The following is a 26,885-nucleotide window of genomic DNA, read 5'->3' as shown; positions in this document are numbered from 1 at the left end:
TTAACTGGCTTTGAGCACAAAATTCATAACACTATTCGTGAAAAAAAAATCAAGCATCAACTATAGGTGGAGCTTTTAATTAATCCCTCACCATCCCTAAGCTCACCATGGTTTGCCCAATGCCTGAAACAAATCACTTAATGGTTTTGCTTCCCCTAACTCATCCCTACTAACACACCCATAGCCAAATCCAAGTTTTTGAAGCTCTAAGTTTTAAAAAATAAGCTGCTCGAATCGAATGACTCGATAATGGCCTTTACACTATAAAGACAAATAAGTATCAAAACATATCTATAGATAAATGTACCCCTTTTGCCGGCGGAATGCCAACCTGAAGTTTTGATGTTGACTGCCGACGCTTTTGACCCTTCGTTCCTTTTGAAAACCCATTACTCTGCAGTTTGCAGCCGCAGTTTTTTTAAACAGGATAAATGCCAAATTCAAAAATAAAATTCAAATCCAAGATAAAAACCCTAATCTGGAATTCCAATAATGCTAACCAGGTTTAGTAATTTACCTTCGATCAATTGAACTCGAAAATAATGCGTGGGTGGATTTGCTCTTTCCGGTTTGGGAATATTTTGGCTTACTTGAATACATGGTGGTAGATGAGGCAGTCGGAAAAATAAGAGCTGCCACCCAGTAGATCAGTAGGTGGAAGGTACACAGAGAGAGAGAGAGAGAGAGAGAGAGCACGCACCTTACCGAGGAGTACTTCATTGGTGTCTGGATTGTAGCAATCGGAGGTGTCGACGAAGGTGATGCTGCTCTTGATCGTGCGCCGGTCGGTGGTGGCTCGTCGCGCTAGTCGGTGGAACTAGGAGAGCGATCGAAGAGAGGGAGACAGAAGGAGGGTGAGGTATGGGAATACGACTAGGGTTTTACAGAATGTATGCGTTTCTACGTTTCAAATTTTGGAAATCTAATCCTAAATTTACCAAAATGCCATTTATGATAACCCTTGGATGGATCAAGTATTTACAAAAATACCATAGTAGAATGAAGGGTAGAGATTTATGTAGGCATGAGGATAAATCTAGAATGTTGGTTATCTTTTTGATTCAAACACAGCTCTGTTTTATTATATAGACTAGTGAATGCCCGTGCCTGAAGGCCCGACACAACGCATTTTGAATATAACTAAGATGAATTACAAAACTATTGACCACCCCCGCCAACGAAGCTAATTTATACGGAAAGATTTGTTTTCTTAAATTAGGTTCATGCCCGTGCCTGAAGTCACGGCTCAAACGATCGCACAAACAAATAGACATTGGATTCACGTGCAATATATCAACCCTTGCCCAACGAACCCAATTACGCAAAAATAAAAAATAAAAAAAATAAAAAAATAACCCAAGCATATTCGTAGGAATTCCCCGTGCTTAAAACCACATCGCGACATAATAGCAAGTTTGCAACTATCCAAAATTACAAATGGGCCGGACAAAGACAAAAAACAAAGTAAAAAAATGGTCCCACCGCGTCTTAGACATGAACAACAACCCAAAAAAAAATGGTCCCATCGCCTGGGACGATTTAAATAGATACCTTAGAACCGATAATATGATATTGTTGTGGCTTTCCTACATTCACCCAATATGACTCCCTTGCAACCCCTTGGCTCTTGGAAAGCACCTTAGTGATTGCTTTGTCCAAAATGAAATAGATTAATTTGCCCATTAGCAGAAAATTAACACAAATACAATCGCATAGTCACGTTGAACACCTTAAATAGTAAGAGAGTTCAAATATCACAATTTTCATTAGGATTTCGAAGGAGGTAGCAAACAATTTTTTTGGGAAAATTAATTTCAGGAGATAAACAACATGTATCAACCGATACATGACAAAGCAACACATACTCAAATGAGAAAAAGGTCCAACCTTGAAACTTTGCATATCTAACACATAAAATAGAAGAAGTCAAGATCACTGATCCTCTTTTCCCCTGCCAAAGTCATTGAGAGTCCACCTTCCGAGCGGCTTTTCAATGTCAGTCATTGAGAATCCACCTTCTTTTCTCCACGATTGTTACCTCTGAAGAAGCCTGCAAGCCATAATTAACAACACACCCACGATCAGATTAATCTCGAAGGAGTTATGATCTGAACATATGGGTGAAGTAAATGAGAACGAAAAAAAGACTTGAACACATATCTCAGAGGAGTAATGATCAGAACTTATAAGCGAAGTAACTGTGAACTAAAAACAAATTATATTTGGTCTTAGACATCCATCAAAGATCTTATAACCTTCCATATCATGGTTGTAGCTAAAAGTAGTACAAAACTACAAATTATGTAAGAAAATGGTTTTTAACTAATGGATATGTTCCTTAACTAATTGGGGGTAAGCCTAGCTATAGGCATCAAAACCAAGAAAGATTGTGATAAACTCTCACTGGAAATCAAACTTCTCGTATGGGCAGTATATGATCCAATGCCCCATTAATCTTTTCAATCTAAACAGTGATAATGAAGTTTTAAAAATGAAGTTCCAGCATAATATAAGAACACCAATTGGTGATAAATTATATAGGTATTGAAACAAATACCAACTCAGCATCCCCACAAATGGTATCACTTCAAGAACAAAAAAAAAAAAGGGAAACAATTGAAGAGCAATTTACATTCCGAGAATACCAATGTGCTAAAAAATGTCCAAATCTTAAAGCAAAAATTAACTCACTTGACTGTAGCATTCAACTTGCAGCCGTATTGCAGCTTCATATAGCCTGTATCCCCAATGTCCCTGTCACAACAATGGAGTACCTGAAACCTAAAATGTGAAAAAGCAACAGTTGAAGGCACGGCGACACATAACGTAAAATAAATTTTGATGAACTACCCATCACTCCTATAGACCCCTAGTCAATGAACTCACCTCCTCCCTTTGTGAATGATCTCACCTCCTCATGCTTACATTTTTTAAAGAAGCTTCAAATAGGGTTCGTATAATCAAGATTTAAAACAGAAGTTTTTAAAAATAGAAAAGTTAACGACAGTGAAACTCAGAAGTGCATTTGATAAATTATTCATGAGCCAAATATAATTGAAGCAACTAACAAAAAAATATGAATGTGTAAGCGAACAACTTTCTAGTAGATTTCATTCATCAGCGAAGGCCCTTGCCCATGCCCATGCCTGAAGGCATGAAGCAAACATGAATGAAAGGCCACATTGATCCAACTCCGAGACCTCACTTGCGTTTCAAATAAGCTTCACAAAATCCCTCCAACTTAGTTATTGAACTTTTCAAAAAAAGAGACTACTTATAAAATAGAGTATGGGACTACAATCTTATAGCAACTTGCATGTTTGGGTGTGTATCCCCTTCCTTCCCTTAAGATCTTGTAGCAACTTGCAAAGAAAGTCTGATATGTTGTCGACTACACATCACGAAATAATACCTGAAACAATTAACATCTATAATCAAAACCAAAGTTGAAGTCGATGTTTGAACTATCAAAGAGATCATACAGCACCTCCTTTTGAATCCACTACAACGAAAGCATAGAACGGTCTACGATCATTGCGAGAGTGCATGCACAGGTGAATAAATCTAAAATTGAATCAATGCCAAAATTGGTTCCCCATAAACGGAGCGAATGAGACAAAGAGAGAAACCATTGGCTGAAAAGGAGAGAGTGAATCACAACTAACAGAGGCTCCTTTGGTCTTCAAAATTGACCATGGTTAGACAGCAGTTGCACGTCAAATCTAGCCCTTTTTCTTTGTACGATCAAGCCTGATTTTCATATATTTGGCAACCTTAACAGGGAAAACAATTACCTTCCTTATCATAGTTTAGTCAAAGCTAACCCTTCTTACTCCACGATCAAGTGCTTATTCTAAAATATTGTATTTGAGAAAAACTGTTAACAATTTATGCATGACGGCTTCGACACTTCATAAAAGCAAAATAGGTCATTTGATGCTTAATTATGTGATTAAAAGAGAGAGGAAATCTTTATGTATGTAAGATAAGAAAAAGGTTCACACCACGGAACATCATACTCATTAAGTACTTTATCAATCAGGCAAAAGGCGATGCCATCTATATCCATTCTTCGAAAGAAAATTACATATCAAACAGAACACCCAAATGAAACAATTGAATTTTGCATTCAGTAACTCTATTTTAAACAAAAGGTAGATTATCATTATAACTCAAATAGAACCAAATAAAAATGAAAACAAGTAGTGTTGGTTGAAGCTCTGGTGTATTCATTGAGCTATTCATTCAATATTCTAGCCTCTTTTAACTAGATTGAGAGACGTACATTGGTTTTTTTTTTGTCGGCAATTTTCTAAGAAACTTTAAATCTTCTTTATAATCTTGTTTATTGCTTGTAGAGAGAGAATGGGGCTACAAAGTACATGTATGGGTTCAATTTGGCACTTGACTGAAAGCCACAATCCAGATTACCTTTGATTTCAAAATTTTCGGGTGAAAGAAAATATAACCACCATGTGGTCATATAAAATCTCTTTGTTCATAAACTATTTCTCTGTACCTAACCACCAAGTGGACAATTTTAGGAATTGCTTCCATTGTGGACTTTTGCCGAAGAGTTGGTGAGCAAATAACAATAAAATTATAAGACCCAAAATCGTTTAAACACTAAGTAGAAATCAAAGATCCAAACGTTGAGATATGGAGATAGATATTATATTACCTTAATCGTCGCCGGTTTGGACTCCAGAATTAGGGCTTGGATCGTTGGAGAAGCAAGCAGTGGACGATGGCGGTGAGGCGAGGAAGAAGAAGAACACGCGTGAGAGAGAGAGAGAGAGAGAGAGAGAGAGAGAGAGAACCTTGAAAGCCTCGAACGGTGATAGTTCCAGTGGTGACTCGTCGCGCCGGGGAGAAGGGGTCTGAGGGAGACGGTGATAGTTCCAGTCGACAGAGGGATAGAGGGTCTGAGGGAGACGGGGAGCGTGAGTGTAGAATGAAGGGTACAGATAGGGTTAAGTCTACATTTCAAAGTTAGAAAATTAAATTAAAATTTTACCAAAATTCTATTTATGATAGCCCTTAGATGGAATAGGTATTTACAGACATGTCATTGTAGAATAGAGGGTAGAGATTTATGCAAGAGGAAGAGATAAATCTGGAGCGTTAGTTGTCTTTTGGATTCAAACACAGCTCTGTTTTATTATATAGATTGTTCAGCTTGATAAGTTCGTCTAATTTTTTTGTTCCAGATTCAAAATTACACATTCTGAAAAAAAAATAAAAATAAAAGAATTGATCAATGTTATAGGCATTCGATTGAAGTCATTGAATTGATTTTTTTACGGTACAACAAAAACATAAGTTCGTCTGCGAGGGAAGACGGGCCCCGTTTTCGAAAGGAAAATGAGTACTTATTTTTTAAAAAGATAATTTTAAGTTTAAAAATTATATATTTACGCAAATAATTTTTCTATCATTATGGATCTTGTTTGATAGATCTCATTGAGATTTTTAATACAATGCAAAATAAATTAAAAATTTATTTTTCATATATATTAATTTTAAATTTAATAATATAAAATAAATATTTATGTTTTAATAAGGTGTTCCAGAACGGGCCTAACGTGCAGGGGTTTGAGTCCCTTCGCTGTTCATCAGAAAACATAGGACTTGGGTCCGTTTCAATCTCGTCCGAATCGAATCCACAGTCCAGCATCAAGAGGGTTTCGCCCAGTGGATCTCGAGCTTTCCAACCTTCCACTCTCAGATTACATTACAGCCTTCGCAGTTAATTAAGCAATTTGATCCAAAACTCCCTCCATTGATTTTTGTTTAACCAACGAATTCAATCACTTCGTTACTAGAACCTCTAAACTGGCGGTTTCGGTGTAAACGGCGGATTCGTTGTGAAATGGACAAGGTTGTAGAGGCAGTCGACAAGGCAAAGAAGGAGTGGGACGAGGCGTACAAACGAACCAAAAACACAATCGAGTCAATCGAACGATACGGTGTAAAATCAACAGGAGAATCCGGCGCAGATCAGGTTAAGAATTCGTTGCCCCGATTGAACGGAATTGCGCAAGACGGCGTGGCTCTGCTCTCGTCGTTGCAGTTCAATCTCGACCTCCTCGTCCCTCAGCTATCCATGGATGACGATGTTCTGGCCGCCCAGCCGTTGCTCGATTCGTGGAAACAACAAATCCAAAGGCACTCTCTCTCTCTCTCTCTCTCTCTCCCCTTATGTATACCAATGCTAGGAATGCAACTTCATAATACAACTCCCGACACAACTGCATTCAGAGAGTCATTCGATGTTCCGGACACACAGCTGTGTTGAGAGTTGTGTTCCTAGACTTTTTTGTATCCGTACATAGGTGAGTGTGTGCAGGGGGACGTAGCTATTAAAAGTAAAATTTTGGTTAATGATCTTACATATTTGGCATGGCATACAAACTTATATATCTTGAACATGAGCTCTGATTATGCTTCAACTTTCGTTGTAAGGTTGATTAACGATTATTGCTTTATAAACGATTTGTCTATTAAAGACATACGGTAGGAATTTAATAATTTATCGAAGATTTTATGCTCATTTTTAGATACTTTTGCAAGAAATATGGATTGTTTTGGTGGGTAATGCATGTCCAAGTTCAGTACCATCTTCTGACTAGGAAAATAAGTTTTCATGGTTTTGATTAATAAGGTGCCCCCACTGGGTTAAATTCCAGTGTCCAACACTGTTTGTGTGTGATTTTTTGTGTATTGGTCATGAAGAAAATGTTGAAAGAGGAACTCATGAGATTTCGGGGACTGCAACTTCACCCGACCTAATGGAGTGGACTTTGATGTTTCTCTTGATTACAAGTCATAATTAACTCAATTGTGTATCTAGATTTAGTACATGATGCAGCTTTTGGCTCAATTCTCGTGTCTGCATTTTGTCCATAACGCTGCTTTTTCTTTGTTATTATTTTGCTTTTGTTCAGTTTACGGTCAAGTTTGAGAAGTGCTAATTTGCAAGCAAAGGCTAACATGAGAAAAGCGGCTCAGGAAGAGGTAATCGACTATTTTTGTTGGAATGTTTGGTGGTTTAGGTTCTTAAGTCGGTTGTTCTGCAGTTCATTGCACCCAAGTTGATGTTCTGAAGTTGTAGTCTGATAGGTATCTTCTGTTGTAAACAGTTTGTGTTTATTTAAAGCAATAAGCATGTGATATACTATATTTATTTGTTTAGATCTCAAGACTTCTTTTGTTTTGTTTTGGTAAGTTAAATTTTATTGACCAAACCAGAGAAACAAGACCACTGGGGAATACCCCTCAACAAGATACAAGCAAACACCTAATCTAACCTACCAGCATACACTGGCAAAAACTCAACACAACAACAGACAACCCAGCATGTGTATGCTCTTGGAGAAATGACCCTGGAACTGTAGAAAATGTGGCTTTGGGAAGGGTTTGGGGTATTCCTTTGAGTTATTTCCGGCCTTCCTCATATTTGTAAAGTCATGCTGTTGCTTGTTGCTTTCTGGTTTCTGTTCTATGTTAACCAGGAAATGCTACTACCCTAGAGAATTACTTTTTGGTACAAATGTTCCAAAACATGGTACACTATCGTGCCAAAACGGTAGATCCAAAGCTATCCCCTTAGCTTTCCCCAAAATCTCAACTTATTATGGTAAAAATAGAGAGAAAATGGGATTTCAGTGGGAGGAAGTGTAAAAAGTTCATTGTTTATGCTCCTGGAAATGTGTTTTGCATGAATAATTTAACAAACAATATTTAGTTTCACTAGATGTTTTTCGCTTGGAGAGTAAGTTCTAGTTTTGTTATCTATAGAAGCCTACCCCTAGCATACCACAATTTAAGCATGTGGCGTACCGCATTCCCATTCCCGTTCCAGGTAACATAGTTTCTGTCGTTGTTCTACAGTTGTTTGTATCTTGTTTTGGTCTGGTAGGCTCTGTACTGTTGGTTTTGTTCTGGTTTGATTGTATTTCTGGGCCTTCCCCTTGAGCGTTTATTTTGTCCATAATATAATTTGTTCCAAAAAAAACTAGGCCTCCCTCAAAAACAGCAGAGACCAAATAGGAGAGGATAGTACAAGAAAAAGGTAAGGACAGAGAAGGTCTCCTTGCCGAAGCCCCCATTCACCTGAGAAGTAACCTTTCAACTCACCATTGATAACTACAGAGTGTTTTGTAGAAGTCACACATTGCTTAACCCAATTAATGAAAGTCACAGGGAAGTTCATCACACCCATTGCATCAAACAAAAATTGCCAAGCCACTTAATCATATATGCTTTCATGAGATCTAGTTTCATGGAACACCTCGGCGACCCCTGATCCTTGCATTGGTAAGATGATGTCACAATGGATCTCCTCTTTATAAAAGGAGACTGCCCTGGACTGATTAGAGAAGGAAGAATGGGTTGAAGTTTTCCTCATTTTTGTCAAAGCTGCTGTACTGTATATGATATCCTAATCGTATATACTCTACATGATGCATCTTATAACAATGTTTTGCATTTTGATATGGTTGTATTAATTGTAGAGAGAACTTCTTTTGGGAGGAGGAGAAGAGTCCACAATTCGCAGGCGCAATTTACAGTATGTATTACTTGGTTGTCTTAAGCAATATACCATGGATACTTCTCGTTTTTGTTGTGCCACATGATCGTGGTGCTATAATGGAATATCGACGGGTTTAATCAACATTTATGTGTTAAGAGAAATGTATGATTTCTAATGGCCTGCTAGGACCAAAGCCGGAATGACATCTGCTGCAGAAAGCATCACAGAGAGCCTTCGGCGAACTCGTCAGCTGATGGTTCAGGTTATTACCTGCGTGTGTTTGTTTTCCTTTCTTTCTATCTGACTTGTTTGTTGGTTTGGTAAATGGAAAAGAAGGGCAGTAATGGAATGCCACTCGTAAACCTAAACTGACCTCGAGTGTCAAAAAACTTTACAAACTCGAGGAATTTATCCTTAGAGGGAGAACCATCTTTAGAATTCCAGCATAAAAAATAATATCAAATGCACTTTTTGAGCCTATTCACTGAGCTCTCTTTGATGTTGAAGTGCGGCTGATTTCTTTCCTTCAATATGAGCCCCATCAAGCTGAAGTTCCTCCTTTTTTGCTATCTGGTTCCCTTCCCAACCGCAAAGAAGCTCCCTCACCCCTGCAGGTTGCTCTCAAATGATACTGAACCAAGAGAGGATAGAGGTCTAGAACTTAGAACAATGTAATAACAAGTGTGCTTTTTATACAACACAAGTTAGCTATATCTTTTACCGTCCAAATAAAATTATCAATGGTAAGGATCTCTTCATGTTATGAAACTCCATCAAAGCGACCTCCTTCCTCCAAATGTTTAGAAGGAGTGGGATGAGTTTATATGACTTGTGCAAATCTTATTGCCATTATTGATGTTATGGTTGGACTTCTAACCGTCGGTTCGGTATCTATTATAGGAGGTGGAAAGAAGTTCAAGCACACTTATGGCTTTTGGTACGTTCTTTCATTGCTCTAGTTCTTTTTACTTGTGTTAATGGGCTTCTGCTGCATTTTTTTAATGGTTTCTCTTTCACTTTTAGTGGGAACCGTTAAGGATTCTTCTGCAATTCCTTGTGATGAGATGATTTGATGCTATATCTTTTAATTTTTGGGTGAGTAAAGGTACTTTAGAACAATATGAGAAGCCTGAAACCTGCCTCCTTATGATCATTGACTCAAAAAACCACTTTGGTTCAGTTCTTTACAAATTCGATTGCTCCTCGATCAACTATTGTCCAAATTTGGCTAGAGGGACTATTTCAGAGCACAGCACAAAATGTTTTTCTGGTCAAGTTAATGATGACATAACCATCCATGTTTGCTTGACGGATTCCTTTTTGTCTGCTGCGTGTCGGTTTTCATATATATGTCGGCTACGATGTTTTTTTTAGCTTGTTATATACCCCTCAAAATTCTAAGGAATCCTAAAGCCTCCGTTGTAATAAATGATTGCGATTACCCCCGCCACCATGATTGTGAGGGTGTCCATACTATGCTGTGTAACGTGTGGTTGTTAAGTGAATAGCTCAAGACAATAATGTATGCTTGAAATTTTGCAGAGGAATCCACAGGAGTTTTAAGGAAAGCTGAAGGTGAATACAAAGGCCACCGCTCATTACTAAGCCGGACCCGAAACCTACTTTCAACAATGCAGCGTCAAGATGTACTGGACAGGTATATATTTAGATACAGTTCACCAATCCATAGGCTTTGTTAGTTTCCATGTCTTTCCAGCTTTATTAGTATATGGAATTTACATGCCCAAGCAATTTTACCTTCAAAAAGTCGATAAGCAAGTTTCAAAAGGCTGAGTTTTATCTGGACAGGGTGATACTTGTTGCCGGATTTCTGTTATTCTCCTGTGCTGTTATTTACGTTGTTTCAAAGCGTATGGGTATACTCAAGTTGCAGAGGATGGTTACTGCTGCCATAAAGGCGGGTATGGCCGGAAAAGGGGATGTTAGACTCGGGCCTGCCGGAGATGTAATAAAATTTGCTCAGGGCCATGGAAATGCAGTTCCGAGGATGGAGATGCCATTAGAACAGCCCATGCATGATGAACTTTGAAGTTTCTGTTGATCTCCTTCATTCAGTCTGTAAATTGCGGCGGCAAGTATTTAAGTTTCCATTTGATTCCGTAGAAACAGCGAGTTGTTTTCATTTCCAAAGGGACTGAATTGAAACACCAACGTTATCGAAATTCCTGTGTTTCCACGACGAAAGACGGCATGATATAGCGGAACATATCAAAGGACAACGGAGCATAGAATACCAAATAAGATAGCTCTAAGAATTAACAAATGGCAGTTCATAGAGCCCAATTTCATTTCATTTTGAACACCCTAAGTTATATAAATGAGATCGTGCAATAATGACATTGCATGTTTCCAAATAATATGATAGCAAATAATTCAATTTATCAAAATCGTTCAATAAAAATTTGAATGACTGGATTTAGTCTTGAAAAATCACCGAACAAAAATTCCTTTCACAGTTTTAGTTTAGTCCCCCTCCGATTTCATTTCCCGACTCCGCCACTTCTCTCTCTTCTCTGGTTTAATCTTCAGAGTGGCTGCCAAGAATGACGCAATTTCGTTGGAAAAAATTGGAAGAAAGTTTCATATCCTTAACTAGGGTAACACCCTAGATCAAAGTTCAAAAGACAACTCGAACTTGCAACGGAAAATTAAGACAACACTCAAAAGCAAGACAACCATATCAGAAAGCCCATAAAAGCCCAAAATTCCACTAGTTCGATTTGGACTTGGGCTGGCCCACGTAACTCCCCATCCTCACTACCATGCCATCAATGTCTCGCACGTACCCAACTTTCTGGCCCCACTCCTTCTCCTGCGGCTCGCTCACGGGCACTGCTCCGTTCTCCACCGCCCTCTGATCATCACAATCACAATCACAAAGAGAGAGAACAAATCGGATGATCGAATGAACGGCCACGAAACACGCATTTTGGTCAAATCAAAGGTTTGAAACGTATTGGCTAACCTTGTAGGCGGCATCGACGTCCGGGTAATCAAAGGCAACCTCAACCGGGTTCCTTTCGCGATCCGAACGGGGCGTCTGGACGGTGCCCGTTAAGTCATCGGTCTCGTGCTGGTGCGCCGGTGTGAATGCTATGGTGGTCTGCCCACTGTCTAGCTCTCCCCATCTGCCACCCACAAAACAATATTGTTCCTATAAAGTTCCAATACCAAAATTGCAGTAGTTGACAAAAAGAAACAAAAATGGAAGTGTTTGCCTAGCTGCTGTAAAGGCGAGACCATCATATGTAGTAGTAATTCTCAATTGATAAAGCAGGCGGAAAGAGACGGATCTAAACTTTTAAAAATAAATGCACGCGCGAAGTGGATGCTCTTAGGATTTTTTTGGTACAAAGGGGATCTCTAACCTCTATAAATCGAGAAACACACAAAGAACGTTATGCCGAGAAACTATATATGTTCCCAACTCAAAATTGGAAGGCATCCCATGCCCCCATGCTACTCGAATAAATAGGAAGGCATCGTACCCAGAGAGTAGAAACCAATTCCAATTTTTGTGCTTACCTTAGTACTTTTCTTCATTATTAATTCCAAATTCAATCGTAAATATAAGTGCGTGTGAAAGTGTGCGTACAATTGCGCATGTGTGGTTGCAGAATTTTTGCTATTGTTAATTGTGTCGAATGCTTAAAACAATTACTCCAGAAAAAACAAGCGCTTCGTCACTGTACTGTGATCGCCTTACTTATGGGCCAACTGGTACACTTTGGCCAAGTATCCTACAAACAAAACAAAACAAAACGAAACGAAACGGGGAAATGGCAGCGTTTTATAGGGGGGTTTGGATTATACTACATACCGGTGGGATAAATCCAAGCGACGAACGCTGTAACCAAAGGCTTTGGCGTAGAAATCGACGGATTTGGCTACGTCTTTCACGTACACCACCGTGTAAGCAAATGCTGGGCTCGGCTTCGATGCCATGTTTGTTTCCAAATGCTTTCTTTCGATTTTCTCAGATTTGTGAAACGCGTACGGGATTTGTGGATCGAGCCTTGGAGGGAAGGGAGGAGTGTTTCTCAGGCAGAGGCAGGGCTAGCTCCTTTTTAATGCGGCGCGGGGCTTAATACGTGGTGATTATTGATGTTACGCGTGGAGATCATGCATGCTTTAGCAAAGCCCCAACTGCCACCTTGCTCCTTTTTTATTAGGGAAAATGACGTCAGGACGTGTTTTTTGATAATTAATATCTTCCAAGAACATGCTAAGAATAATTGTTAATGCTGAAAACGTTTTTAGCGGGTATTAATTATCAAAACATGTCATTGACCATCATTTCTACCCTTTTGGATATAGAATTCCGTAGGAAGTCGTATTCGATGATGTGTATTCATAGGTTTCTTCTCGAGTTAGACCTGTCTCGTGATGAGAAAATTAGTCAATAAGGACAGTAGAATAGTTTTTATGATGAAAAAATTAGCCATAAAGACGGTAAAATAATTTTCATTTAGAGAAAGGACGATAGCAAAATAGTTTTTAGTGGAGTCTTTCAACTTTTTGATTTTTTTTAATCATAAGGCCAAAACATATTTAGGCATTTTCATAGGGTTTTAGGATGCACTTTCCTATTATAGGGTTTTAGTGGTTTAGTCACTTTCATAAGGTACCCTAGCATTTTAGGCACTTTCATATATAGGGTACTTTAGGATTTTAGGCACTTTTATAGACACATTTGTCCTTATGTTTGATTGCAAAAAATACTTGTCCTTAAGCTCAAAAAATGTAAATATGAATTTTTTTTTTGGCTAAGTCTCCTCTTTATGATTTGGTGTTTTTCATGAACTGGTGAAGTTTTATATCTTTAACTGGATGAAACTACTAAGTTTGTTAAAGTGCTATTTTAGTAACGTTCCTATTTACTACTTACCTGATCAAATTCCTTAAGTATGCTCTTTATTTATTAGGACGGCGCGCATGGGCCACGGTTGGTTTATTTATGGGACGCATTTTTGTTATTACAAATTCAGAAAACATACCTACTGATATTCGTTGAATTTGATTTTTTACAGGGGTCAATGAATGAATATTTTATAATTTATAATTTTTTTTTTTTTTGCATTTTTTGTGGGGCCTAAAGTGGACCCCACACGACATGCGGTGGTCCTAGACCCCTTTTGTAACGAGTACTGGTGGCTCATTTGAGTTGTCCAAGTCAATCTCAAATAATTTGCACCTCAACTGTGCAAATTATTGAACAAGTAAAATTCTTGGCGAATGGTATCCTAAATCTGTTTTAGGGAAAATTTTACAAACAAATACACTTTCCAGGGAAATTACCAGTATTTTTGAACTCGTCATTGCTCATGTTTCCGAAAACACCAACGGCCCATCTATCGCGCACAAATGAAGACGACGAATTTTTTTTGGATATTTTATTATTGTTATTCTGGAAAACGCAAGAAGAAAAAAAAAATATCAAGAATGTGGAGGAGGAGAATTCTCAGGCCTATCTATTTCTGCAACTATCATTGATGGACTGAAACAGGGCCAATTTGCCGGAGCAGCCGAAAGGAGACCTCCCATATAACTTCAAAAATTATCTAGGGTAACAACAATGGATTCCAAATGCAAGTCACAGATTGTCAAAATATGCAAACAAAGCAACACACATAGGAGCAAATCGTACAAATGGTTATCGGACTTCCAATTTCTATTGGAACAATCTTGTTAGCCAGGATTAACGGAGGGGCCCCCGCCATGGGATGATGTAATTGGTTTCCCTGGATTAGCGGTCCAGGATGCTTGTGGCGGTCCGACTTCACATTTCAGATCTGTTGATCACCGAGATATTGGGCTGGATACCAAATTGTAAAAAAAATGTTTGGCTGACGCCTTCGAGCAACCCAGCAAGCCTCCTTGATTCTTGAGTTGACTCAAGTTTGTTCATTACTTGCCTAGCTTCATTATTTGGGCATCAGTTGCAGAAGCTGAAACAGGGTTGTCACTACCATGAGTTTTCTTTGAGCTACGTTTCAGAATTGTTGCTTTGCTCAACACCTGCAACAGACGATACAGGGCACGACAAATATCAATCCATGTATGCCAAATGCTGGCATTTTCAGTCTTAATGCAAGACAATTTGGTTATATGCAAGGAGTGGTATATCATCTTTCCATCGTGGTGAATCGAATTAGAAGCAGAAGCATCTAAATAGTATATTACCATTTGAAGGATGAATTGTTACACAAACACATGACAGAAATGACAAATATGAGAGAGGGAGGGAGGGAAGAGTTTTCAAGTAATCAACTAATGTAGAGTCCCGAGAAAGGAAAATAAAAATAAAATTTAGAGTCAGAGAATTACTTAGATCGTAAAAAATGAGTTAGACTTCTGGACCACTATTTCCCTGCTGCCTTTAGGGTTTGCTTCTAATCGCTGAGTCAAAAGCATTAGATTCCTCCAATAACAACATATGCATGTAGGAACCAAGAAATCCGCACTATTGAAGAGAGTCCATCCATTCACAATCTGTCTAGCTTGAACATTCACAACCTCCATTTTTTATAACAAGTATCTTTGTCTATAAACACTGCTGACCATTTTAGACTATGCTACTACTAATTGTCAGGAACAGTAAAACAGAAGAGCTCGTGTAGCTGCTGTTACACCAAAGCGTAGCAGATAGAAGTGATATTCACAATCATCGACCAGGCAATTATACTAGAACAAAATAGAGAAATAGGAATATGAAAATCCAAAAAAGGATGGCATTGTACTGGCTAAAACTTATTAACATAGGAACTGTATACGGAATCAGTGTTTCCCATACATTTTCAATCCTTGATTTTCTTGTCTCATACATATCGTAATCTTATCTATAGGCCTCTCAACCATAGACCATTACTCTGATGATACCACCAGTATATTAACCCATTGTTTATCCATGGGAGGGGAGGGGTTGCGGGTGGATGAGTGCATTGCTAGGCCAATGTACAAAAGCAACAAAATTTTGGCATTACCATAGCAGCATCCAAGTAAACAATGAACAAAACTATATTTTCAATTATCAACTTTGTTGCATCAACCTGCATATAAGATGACAAATCTGGCTGATAATGACTTGATACATGAACGCAAGAACAAAAAACTTCCAACTTACTAGTGAGACACAACAAAAATAAATAAAAAATTTCCCAATGTGGACAAAAATCACCTAACAGTGGGATCCATGGATGAAATTTACCGCATGGGTCCACAAGTCTTGTGAGAGGAGGGTACCTTACTCCAGACGGTATTTAACACTTTTCACTTCTTCCGTCTTTATGGAACTGATAGTGACTAATTTAATGCTCCTGGAAACAATACTTACTAATTTAATGAAGTTACACATCAAAGAGACTTTTTGAAGCAGAAACATAACCCATTTTTTGTCATCCATTGGTGAAGACAAGAGAGGATTTTAATGTAATACTTGGAGATTAAAATAAATATGTTTCCCACTGGATATGAGGGAATAAAGGCCTACCATCCAGGTACACTTACCATGGAGAATATAGATGTAAGGTCCTGACAAGTTAGCAAAGTTTCTTCACAAGAAAATCAAGGAGCGGTGTAAATATTTCGATCCTGTTATGGACACCTCAAAAGCTGCTTCAGAGGTTTATATGGACTTATCTGTATTTGGATCAGATGTTATCACAGGATTAGAGGCTATGCTAAACCTTAGTCTGTCTAAGCGTGGACTATCACTCTAATGATACCACCGGTATATAAACCCATTGTTTGTGCATGGGAGGGGAGGGGTTGCGGGTGGATGAGTGCGTTGCTAGGCCAATTTTATGAAAGCAACAAAATGTTTGGCATTACCTTGGCAGTAGCCAATTAACCAATCAACAAAACCATATTTCCAAGTATCAACTTTGTTGCATCAACCTGTATATAATAAGATGACAAATCTGGCCGATAATGACTTGATAAATGAACACCAGAACAACAAACTTCCAACTTACTAGCGAGACATAACAAAAGTTTTTTTTTCTTCCCAATTTGGACAAAAATCACCAAACAGTGGGTTCCATGGATGAAATTTATGGCCTTATCCATCTCCAGTGGGATACATGGTATTCTAACAATCAGCCTTTCCAGATTCTCTCATCTCCAAGTATGACATTAAAATCCTCGTCTTCACCAATGGATGACAAAAAATGGGTTCTGTTTTTGCTTCAAATTGTCTCTTTGATGTGTAACTCCGTTAAATTAGTAACTACAGTTTCCAGGAGCATAAAATTAGGCACTATCATTTCCACAAAAACAGAAGAAGTGAAAATTGTTCAATTACCGCCGGGAATAAGGCACCCTTCTCTCACTAGACAACTTGAGGTAAACCATCCAGGTACACTTATCATAAAGAATCGATCAAGAGTGAGTTAAAATGATGATGTAAGGTCCTGACTAGTTGGCAAAGTTTGTTCACAAGAAAAAGAACCACAAGAAAATCAAGGAGAGGTGTAAACATTTCGACCCAATCATGGACAATTTAAAGCTGATTCAGAGGTTTATATGGACTTATCTGCCTTTGGACTTCTCTGTATTCGGATAAGATGGTATCATAGGAAATTAGAAAACCTTAGTCTGTGTAACTAGTAGTGCTCATTACCAACACAGTCCATTTCATCAGCTCTACCTCATTGGTTTCAACACATAACGAGTAATTTTATAGGTGAACTCTTGGCAATGCATTTGTCAGAATGGTTTTTAAAAACGTTTACTCTATCTAATGTTGTATCCTCAAATGTCAGTAGCCATGGCACTTATGCTGCATAAAGCAAGTAGACAGCAAACAATTTGTGCTCACAATTTGCAACAACTAAAATCTTATATAAAACAGCTAGTACACAAATTAGAAAATCATGAAATTACAGCTGCTTCTATTAGAGAGTATATCTCCACATAGCTTGGGTATAATCACTCACTGATTACTCTGAAGAACCTCTCCACCACTACTCTGCTGCATGCCACCCAGCTTCTGAAGTTATCAGGATGTCCCCATGATTCGGGAATGGAATTCTATGTAGCCAATGGTTTTCTAGAGGTGGAGCCACCAACTCTACTTTTGGCTCCCTTATACAAACCTCCTATCCCCCTCTTCTCTATTCTCATCCCACCTAGAACATCACTCAATTGATCCAACCTTAGACTGGAGCTCTCAGCTATGCCACTAAGCTTGGATGATGAGTCAGCAATACGAACAACAAATGAGGGCTCATCATCCAAGTTTAGCAGCATAGCTGAGGGCTCTAGTTTGAAGGTGGATCAATTGACTGATGTTATAGCAGACATGACATGAACATAGAGGAAGGGCGTATAGGCGGTTTGTACAAGGGAGCCCAAAAAGAGCTGGGGGAGACAGCGCTGGAAAAACATGGGCCATACAACATACCAACCCTAAATCATGGGGACAACTTGATGTGGTTCAAAAGCTGGGTGGCATGCAATCTGACTCACAAACTATGGCAAGGTGAAAGGGTTTTTATAGGTGGAGAAAGGAGAAGAGAACACGAAGAACAAGAGGCTGCGGTTAGGATTCTTGAGCTATTTTTGTCTTCTTCCTTGAAGGAGGTCTCTCTCTTTTATAGGTGGAGAAAGGAGAAGAGAACACGAAGAACAAGAGGCTGCGGTTAGGATTCTTGAGCTATTTTTGTCTTCTTCCTTGAAGGAGGTCTCTCTCTCTCTCTCTCTCTCTCTCTATGAATGCTATGCTGAGTACATTTGTGGATTAACATAACACAACTTATGGTGCATAAGTGTGGTTATTGTGGAAACTAAAAATCCATTTCAAAACCAGTTGGGCAATGAGTGGAAAGGTCCCAAATGTTATAAAGTGATCACTCATTCCACTCCCAAGCAATGTGGGACTCTATTTCCTTAATATCCCCCCTCATGTGCAACCGCGTTTGAGGTCTGTCACGTGTAGCCTCTTTTTGGGTCTATCATCGTGCTGCCTTTGTGCTGGTATGTCATCGTGGGGTGTGGATTGTAAATTTTTAAAATTTGGGATGGAATGGATATCGCTCTGATACCATGTGGAAACTTTGTCCATGTCAAAACCAACTGGCCATGAATGGAGAGACCGCCCAGGCTCATATACTAGTTTTGGAGGAGATAATTAACCGATGTGGGATAATTTCCAACAGTTATCATGACATTATTGTATCTCAAATTGATGGGTTCCGCTTGCAAGGATTGGTAGAACCTAATCATTTAGTTGCATCGTTGAAATAGGTTGATATAAATCATTGGGTTCATTTCCTAACAACTTAAGCTTTGGGGACAATTAGTAACGTAACTGTTATATCTTGAGTTACCCCTAAACAATAGCAAATCAAGTGTTTATAATAGGTGTTTCTAAACTAAGTTAGATATTGATATTGTAGTTAGTTACGGTTAATTTATTTTCAATTACACGTAAAGAGTGATGACATTCTAATAGTTTCTCATAAGGATATCCATTCAATTGTATACTGTTATACCCTCACTAATAGATAATAACAAAACAATTTTCCTTAATGTATATCCTAGGGTCTGTAAAAAAATGTCTCATGAGCAATTGTTCGCAGCACCCTTTAATTATTTGCACAAACCTGCATTTGTCAAGCTCCATTAATGATATATGAAACATCCAAAAATTGTTTAGCGGTATGAAGCTTTTAATGAACGTGAAGGGTTCAACAACTTTTGTTTTTTCTGAACGACTTCAACAACTTTTGTTTTTGCTCGGCAAAAGTCAGTATTTTAGAATAGTTAGATTAGCACCATGGAGGAGGAGTTGTAAGTTGCATTAAGTGTTGGTTGGACAACTTTTAGACAAACCTAGGGTCTGTAAAAAAAAATACCTCATGAGCAATTGTTAGCAGCAACCTTTAATTATTTGCACAAACCTGCATTTGTAGAGCTCCAATTAATGATATATGAAACATCTAAAAATTGTTGACTTGTAATCTTGTTTCTCATGATAATTAAATAACTTCTTTGTATGAAGCTTTCAATGAACGTTACGGGTTCAACTTTTTTTTTTTTTTTTTGAATGGCTTCAACAACTTCTTTTTTTTTCTCGGCGAAAGTCTGTATTGTTAGACTAGTTAGATTAGCACCCTAGAAGAAGAGTTGTAAGTTGCATTCAATGTTGGTTGAACAACTTGTAGACCTTAATCATTAAACAAGTATTTTTTTTTCCAGTAACTATCATTAAACAAGTTGTTTAAGTAGAACCATTAAGTGTCCCTGGGTTCAACAATTTGTTTAATAATAAACGTATAAAATTTGTTGAACAACACTTAATGCAACTTACAACTATAATAAATGTTGGCTGAACAACTACATTAACTGGTGCTAAATAAATCCCCCAAGGACTGTAAAAAATGTCTCATAAACACTTGTTAGCAGCACCCTTTTGTTATTCACACACACTGGCATTTGCCAAGCTACAATTAATGATGTATTGAGTGTTCGAAAGTTGTTCACCAATATAGTAAGCACAGCTTTTTAATCCACAAAGAGAGAGATGCGGAAAAAGAGAGACTCTGTCACGCATTACACACAACCCTTTCAAGAAAGAAGACAAAAACAGCTTAGGTATCATAACCTCATCCTATTGTATTTCGTGTTCTCCTCTCCTTTTTCCACCTATAAATACCCTTTTCGCCCTGTCATAGTTTGAGAATCAAATTGAATCCGTATCTTAATTTTAATAATCATTAGATAGCTATTTAGATGATAGTTCACCAACAACTAGCATTTATTGTAGTTATGATGAAAAAAAATTAGTCTAAAATTTCAATCCTTAATTTGTATTATTCAAAGAGTATAAAGCTGATTATATCACATTGTTATTGAATTTCTATGAGAACACGCAAAGGCAGCAATTACATTCTTTTACATCTAATGGGTAAAATCAGGAAATAGGAAATCTCTAGTAAGTTGCCTTAAGTATTCTCCAATATGTTCAAAAACCGTAGCTACTAACTCCCAACGCTATTAATTTAAAGCTCCAAATGCGGACAAAAATATCAAATTGATTGTTAATGAACAATATTAAATATATTAAAGCTAAACAACGGAAGGGTTATTGTTAACAACTGTCCCTGGGGCATTTGTTCAGTAAAATTAATTGGATAGTTCTCAACAACCCTTTTGTTATTTAGCTTTAATATATATAATCTTGTTCAGTAACAATAATTGGACAGTTCGTAACAACCACCCTTTTGTTATTTAACTTTAATATATATTTAATATTGTTCAGTAACAATGAATTGGATAGTTGTTAACAACCCTTTTGTTATTTATCTTTAATGTATTTAATTTTGCTGCAGTAAAAAAGGAAGACATTCAATTGACTAGAATCATGGTGTTTAAACGTGAAAAGATAGCAATGTATTATCTAATACCACTAACATGTGTTGGAACTCGACCATTTTATTCATTCTTCCCAAACATGGAAAATATGATAGTAAAAGGAACAAATATTAAATTCTATCTAACAAATTAACCTCAACATTCGACCTTTATGGACATCCATTATCACGTCGTTTTATGGGTTTTCTATTGACAAAAGATAATCTAATTTTTCACCATTTCCCTTGATAAAGTCATGTTGGTTGTCTACCCAGCATATCGCCTGCACTTTGATGGACCCACTTAAATCAGTAAAATATACAAGCCTCCCAATTAATACAAGCATCATGAAAATAATTGGATATGTGGCTTATTGACAAGCTTTAACACTTGAGCTTGCCAACTTCCATGACTTCCCTTAAAACCTAAAAATCGAACATACATAGACATAAAGCAATAAATTCATTCTAGTTTATTTCACGATATACTTTTCCTTTGCATTCTATGATTATTTAGCCAGATTGCTGGAAGCCTGTAACAAAGTACTACAACAAGAAGCCTAAGACAAACCATTTAGGAATATCTAATTTCACTTCTTCCTTTATTGTTTTTTTGTTTTTTTGCTTTGTTCACCCACCTTGATTGAAAGTAAGGAGCTGGTTTATGGTGCCTTACCTTATATTTTCTGTTTCAGCTTCTCTATCAAGTCTCATCTTCACATCAGTTGTAGTAGCAGAGCGAGCTTACAAAAGCATATGGGGTGAAGCTTCATGTTAACAAAAGCGAGCTTACAAAAGCATCAAAAACTAACTTTTGAAAAGTTGGATTAGAGCTTGTTATGAGCTTTAAAGATGAAAAGGTGAATAAGCTAAGTGAACCATTGAAATGTTTTCAAAAAACCTTGAGATCAAATTCCAGGCTAAATAAGTTGGAAAAAAACAGGGCTGACCCATAAAAATAATGTTGGTTTCAATGGCAAACATATGGGGTGAAGCTTCTACACGTGTTGCAATTATAAGAACATATTAAAAGTTAAAGCGAGACACTATTGGATTGTTCATGCAGCTGTAAATATCCTGCTTGTTTAAATCTCGGTGAATCAAATTGCAAACAACAAAATCATGTCACAGATTGCAAATAACAATAGTTAATCAACAAGAAATCCTGTCATAGATAGCAAATGAACACTCTTTTTGTTTTATTTCCTCTAAGAAGGGAGGGTAGAAAGAGATACACTATCTAATGAGACATTAGGCTAATGTCAATGATTTGAATTAAAATGTAGCACAAAGCCCTAATGCCCCAGAATGGTCTGTTTATAGACTGGCATCATTCTATTCAACCAACTAAATTTCGCAACAGAAAATATTATGTGCTTCACTTAAATTTCTTGTTCTTGAGAAGTATACATGGTGAAAAAGAGCCATAACACATCAAGTACATAGGTATATTTCGCACATGATCAATATACAAATGCAAATTGCTTAAACTAAGTAATGAATCGACACTCTATTAGAGAGAGAGAGAGAGAGGGGTATATTTGCACATGATCAACATACCAATAATCTGACATCCAAGGTTATCCTTATCATGTAGGCTATATGGCATACACCTTCTCCCATGGTTGATCCACATATATAGCTTCCTCGTCATTCATGAAATGCTTTTTAAAGCCTGAGAAGAACCATATATGTCAATGTCAGAACACTTGAGGCTTTTTTGGGTAAATAGAACACTTCAGACTTGCATGAAAGAAGAAAGAATTCAGAAATCCGCCTTGTACTGCTTTTCGAATCATACAATTGAGTACCTCCATGACCAAGATATCCGCCTTGTATGGTTGATGGTTTCTCACATCTTATATGCGGATGGCACTCTTTTGTTTTGCAATGCGGAGCCGACACAGGTGGGATATCTTCGGTGTGCTATGCTTTGCTTCGAGGCTGTGTCCGGCCTTAAAGTGAACTTGGGGAAGTCCGAGATGATTCTGGTGGGGGCAGTTGCTGATATTGGCACACTTGCTCAAATTTTGGGTTGTCGAGTGACGTCGTTTCCTACTTTGTACTTGGGCCTTCCGTTGGGCTATTTGTTCAAATCAACAACAGTGTGGGACTCAGTAGTGGAAAGATTTCAAAAGAGATTGGCAGGATGGAAGCATCAATACATTCCTAAAGGAGGTAGAATGACTCTTATCAAACATACGCTTTCTAGCTTGCCTACTTATTTTATGTCACTGTTTGTCATTCCGGTCTCGGTTGTTAAGCGATTGGAGAAGTTGCAAAGAGATTTTCTTTAAAACTCCTTTCTTATACATACATATAGGTAATTTTCTTTTCAAGTCTTGCCTTTTATCAATGAACTTACAAGTTACGAATCAGTCATTTTTCCAATACCACATGTAAAACTAACACATTAACTAACCAACCCGATAAAGACTCACTAAGTTTGAAACACAGGCAACTATTTATGCCGGCAGAATAAATAATGTGTTGGTTAGCAGACACCTTTGTGCAGAATAGATACTCGGTATGACTACATCATTATCCATAACTCTTTCCATCATGACAGCGAGTGCCTCCTGTGTCCTTTTCCATCGGTACCTCAGTAAGCGCATCCACTTCTGCTTCCTTTTTCCATCCATTCCTTAGTAAGTGCATCCACCAACATTTGGCGAAATTAATCCTTTAGTTGAGATTAAATCAAAATTCAAGGATACAATGCATTCGGTGCCTCAATAAGCGCATCCACTTCTGCTTCCTTTTTCCATCCATTCCTTAGTAAGTGCATCCACCAACATTTGGCGAAATTAATCCTTTAGTTGAGATTAAATCAAAATTCAAGGATACAATGCATTCGGCGAAATACCCATTCCAGTCACTTCCTCAAGGAGTAAAAATGCCTCAAAGGACTTCCATCAAAGGACTTCAAACGTCAAAGAATTCCCCATCGATAATGTGTAACGTGTAAGTGACATCATTCTCACAGGATCTTGCATCACAACAATGATGTCTTAACATCAGGACATGACCCTTTGGAAGGAAGCGTAGTGACAAGATCCCTTGCATTCTCAAGTTTTTTATTCTTCCAAAATGCATCACTAAGGATATTGTACTTGCCAATATCGACATCTAAACCTTTGTTTTCCATCATTTGAAATAAGAACAATGCGTCATCAATATGCCCACTTTGGAAAAGGCCTTTCAACAAGAGATCACAAGTTTTGTTGTCGGGAATTAGGTCAGCAGTTTGCATCTCATTAAGAATTTCTTCAGCAGCTTTATATCTACCTAGTGAAACCAGACCCTGCAATATAATTGTGAAAGTAGTGGTATCGCGTTCCAAACCCTGTAGAGGCATTTCTTGGAAGAGATGCATGGCCTCGTCTAATTGCATGTTCTCACAATATCCCTTGATCAAAGTGTTATAGCAAAAACTGTCAGGAGGAACGCCCCTATCCACCATGGCATTGAAAATTCTCCTTGCTTCCACCATCCGGCCTAGCAAACAATATCCCTTCATGAGACCCGTGTAAGTGACTACATCAGGAACCACACCTCTTTCTTCCATGATTTCAAGTAACTCCTCCGCTTCCTCTGTCATCCCTAGCTTGCTAAGTGCACTGACCAACACATTAAATGTACAAACATTTGGTGGAATTCTACTATCCAACATTTCTCTTAGCATTCCTGTAGCTTCCTTTCTCTTGCCATGTTTGTATAGGCCATGAATCAAAGAGGTATAAGTGAAAACATCTGCACGAATACCTTTGCTATTCATTTCTACAAAGAAGTTGAGAGCATCATCCACCATACCATTCTTCCAAAGACTGGCAGTGATCATGTTATACTCTTTGGTGTCGCATTCCAAACCCCGTAGAGGCATTTCTCTGAAGAGATGCATGGCCTCTTCTAATTTCATGTTCTTGCAATATCCCTCGATCAAAATGTTATAGCAATAAGTGTTAGGATGAACTGCCCTATCGACCATGGCATTGAAAATTCTCCTTGCTTCCTCCATCTGGCCTTGCAAACAATATCCCTTCATGAGACCCGTGTAAGTGACTACATCAGGAACCACACCTCTTTCTTCCATGATTTCAAGTAACTCCTCCGCTTCCTCTGTCATCCCTAGCTTGCTAAGTGCACTGACCAACACATTAAATGTCCAAACATTTGGTGGAATTTCACTATCCAACATTACTCTTAGCATTTCTGTAGCTTCCTTTCTCTTGCCATGTTTGCATAGGCCATGAATCAAAGAGGTATAACATAAAACATCTGCACGAATACCTTTGCTATTCATTTCTACAAGGAAGTTGAAAGCGTCATCCACCATACCATCCTTGCAAAGAGTGTCAATGATCATGTTATACTCTTTGGTGTCGCATTCCAAACCCCGTAGAGGCATTTCTCTGAAGAGATGCATAGCCTCATCTAATTTCATGTTCTTGCAATAACCCTTTATCAAAATGTTATAGGAATGAGTGTCAGGATCAAGGCCCCTATCCACCATGGCATTGAAAATTCTCCTTGCTTCCTCCATCTGGCCTTGCAAACAATACCCTTGCATCAGATTCGTGTGAATGACTACATCAGGATCCAAACCTCTTTCTATCATGACTTCAAATAGCGCCTCCGCTTCCTTTGTCAGCCCTTGCTTGCTAAGTGCACTGACCAACACAGTAAATGTACGAACATTTGGTGAAACATCATTATCCAACATTTCTCTCAGAATTTCTGTAGCCACATTCCACTTGCCACAATCGCAGAGGCCACAAATCAAAGATGTATAAGTGACGACATCTGCACGAATACCTTTGCTATTCATTTCAACTAAGAAGTTGAGAGCGTCATCCACCATCCCGTCCTTGCAAAGACGGTCAATGATCATGCTATATGCCATGGTGTCAGGTTTTAAACCTTCCTTTTCCAACGTCCTAAAAAACCTAATAGCCAGTCCGGTGTTTCCCATTTTGCAAAGGCCATTTAAAATACGTCCACACATACCCATATGGGGTCTGATTTTTCCTTTTCTGACTAATTTCTCAAATAACTCCACGGCCTCAACAGTCTTATCTTGAGAAATAAGCCCATTCAACAGAAAGGAAAGGGTACTAACATTGGGCACATAACCGCGTTTGAAGAGGCACCCGAAAAGAGAGAACCCAAAACCAACTCGTTTCGCGCGGAAGTAGCAGTTAATTACAATGTTCAAGGTAACAATATCTGGGTGAGTGCCTCGTGACTGCAACTCGTTGAAAAGAGAAATAACGGTACCGTACCTACCCGCTGTCGTCAAGTTGAATAAAGCTCTACGAATCTCCCGACGCGGCATTTGAGGGAGCCGATCGATTACCCATTCAGCTCCTCGGAGACTATTGGGGCCCACATCGTGCTTTTTCCTCATCGACTGTGGTTGCAGGTGTTTTTCTTGAACGATGATAGTTGGAGCAGGAAGAGGGGAACTAGGGTCTGTAGATTGTTGGTAATGAAGGGAAAACGATGGATGATGGTGTAAGGATGATGGAGGAAGAAGATTACCTTTTCGGTAATTACCAGATTCCATGGGACTGCCAAAAGAAAAACAACCAATTTGAGCCATCTTCTCCGTCCTCCGTCCTCTCTCTCTCTCTCTCTCTCTCTGTATTGTTTTGGAACCACGGGATAAATTTGGAGACGGATTTGATTTCCTAGGCGAGTAGTGATTTACTCCGTCCGTCCCTTTTTAAGTGTCCTGCTTCATAACTCCAACTTATTAAAAAGACATCATCATTATACCTTTCACATCAACTTTTTCCTCCATTTTCCCTACTTACCCATCATCATTACACTTTTACTCACTAACTTTTCAAAATGGAATCTACTTTTAGGGGCAAAATGGAAAATTCACCAATTTTTACCCATTAACTTTACAAAATGGACACTTATTAAGGGACAGCCCAAAATAAAATACTGGACTATAAAATAGGGATGGA

General features: G+C 38.2%; 5 protein-coding genes and 2 long non-coding RNA genes across 8 annotated transcripts; 2 read left to right on the top strand and 5 right to left on the bottom strand.

The window, feature by feature from the left end:
- Window positions 1-512: 512 nt before the first annotated feature.
- Window positions 513-2,244, bottom strand: LOC131335117 (uncharacterized). Its single transcript, XM_058370330.1, has 3 exons — window positions 1,552-2,244; window positions 706-817; window positions 513-632 (listed from the first exon to the last, which is right to left on the bottom strand). The coding sequence occupies exons 1-3, from the start codon at window positions 1,681-1,683 to the stop codon at window positions 514-516; spliced, it is 363 nt and encodes a 120-aa protein (XP_058226313.1). The 5' UTR covers window positions 1,684-2,244; the 3' UTR covers window position 513.
- A 3,347-nt stretch (window positions 2,245-5,591) lies between these two features.
- On the top strand, window positions 5,592-10,719 carry LOC131332951 (uncharacterized). Its single transcript, XM_058367262.1, has 7 exons — window positions 5,592-6,168; window positions 6,948-7,017; window positions 8,517-8,572; window positions 8,723-8,798; window positions 9,437-9,473; window positions 10,079-10,193; window positions 10,346-10,719. Exons 1-7 carry the CDS (start codon window positions 5,873-5,875, stop codon window positions 10,584-10,586), a joined length of 891 nt encoding a protein of 296 aa, XP_058223245.1. The 5' UTR covers window positions 5,592-5,872; the 3' UTR covers window positions 10,587-10,719.
- A 398-nt stretch (window positions 10,720-11,117) lies between these two features.
- LOC131324913 (uncharacterized) lies at window positions 11,118-12,607 on the bottom strand. The gene is made up of 3 exons (XM_058357079.1): window positions 12,378-12,607; window positions 11,523-11,685; window positions 11,118-11,411 (listed from the first exon to the last, which is right to left on the bottom strand). The coding sequence occupies exons 1-3, from the start codon at window positions 12,500-12,502 to the stop codon at window positions 11,268-11,270; spliced, it is 432 nt and encodes a 143-aa protein (XP_058213062.1). The 5' UTR covers window positions 12,503-12,607; the 3' UTR covers window positions 11,118-11,267.
- A 1,462-nt stretch (window positions 12,608-14,069) lies between these two features.
- LOC131317209 (uncharacterized) lies at window positions 14,070-21,649 on the bottom strand. Of its 2 annotated transcripts, XR_009197344.1 has the most exons (3): window positions 21,587-21,649; window positions 14,885-15,177; window positions 14,070-14,575 (listed from the first exon to the last, which is right to left on the bottom strand). It is a non-coding gene; the product is annotated as an uncharacterized LOC131317209 (long non-coding RNA). The 2 variants fall into 2 exon arrangements; XR_009197343.1 differs by lacking the exon at window positions 21,587-21,649 and having other exon boundaries at window positions 14,885-15,600.
- On the bottom strand, window positions 17,370-21,580 carry LOC131317220 (uncharacterized). The gene is made up of 2 exons (XR_009197346.1): window positions 21,350-21,580; window positions 17,370-21,292 (listed from the first exon to the last, which is right to left on the bottom strand). It is a non-coding gene; the product is annotated as an uncharacterized LOC131317220 (long non-coding RNA).
- A 952-nt stretch (window positions 21,650-22,601) lies between the features above and the next one.
- LOC131331645 (uncharacterized) lies at window positions 22,602-23,207 on the top strand. The gene has a single exon (XM_058365628.1). It carries the CDS (start codon window positions 22,602-22,604, stop codon window positions 23,205-23,207), a length of 606 nt encoding a protein of 201 aa, XP_058221611.1.
- Window positions 23,208-23,278: 71 nt separating this feature from the next.
- LOC131317155 (pentatricopeptide repeat-containing protein At1g63330-like) lies at window positions 23,279-26,613 on the bottom strand. Its single transcript, XM_058346730.1, has one exon. The coding sequence runs from the start codon at window positions 26,510-26,512 to the stop codon at window positions 23,906-23,908; it is 2,607 nt and encodes an 868-aa protein (XP_058202713.1). The 5' UTR covers window positions 26,513-26,613; the 3' UTR covers window positions 23,279-23,905.
- Between the last annotated feature and the right edge of the window lie 272 nt (window positions 26,614-26,885).

This window comes from Rhododendron vialii, chromosome 1a (assembly GCF_030253575.1).
Source record: "Rhododendron vialii isolate Sample 1 chromosome 1a, ASM3025357v1".
Taxonomy (NCBI): domain Eukaryota; kingdom Viridiplantae; phylum Streptophyta; class Magnoliopsida; order Ericales; family Ericaceae; genus Rhododendron; species Rhododendron vialii.
Note: the sequence above shows the minus strand (reverse complement) of the source record. Positions and strands in the feature narration are given on the sequence as shown.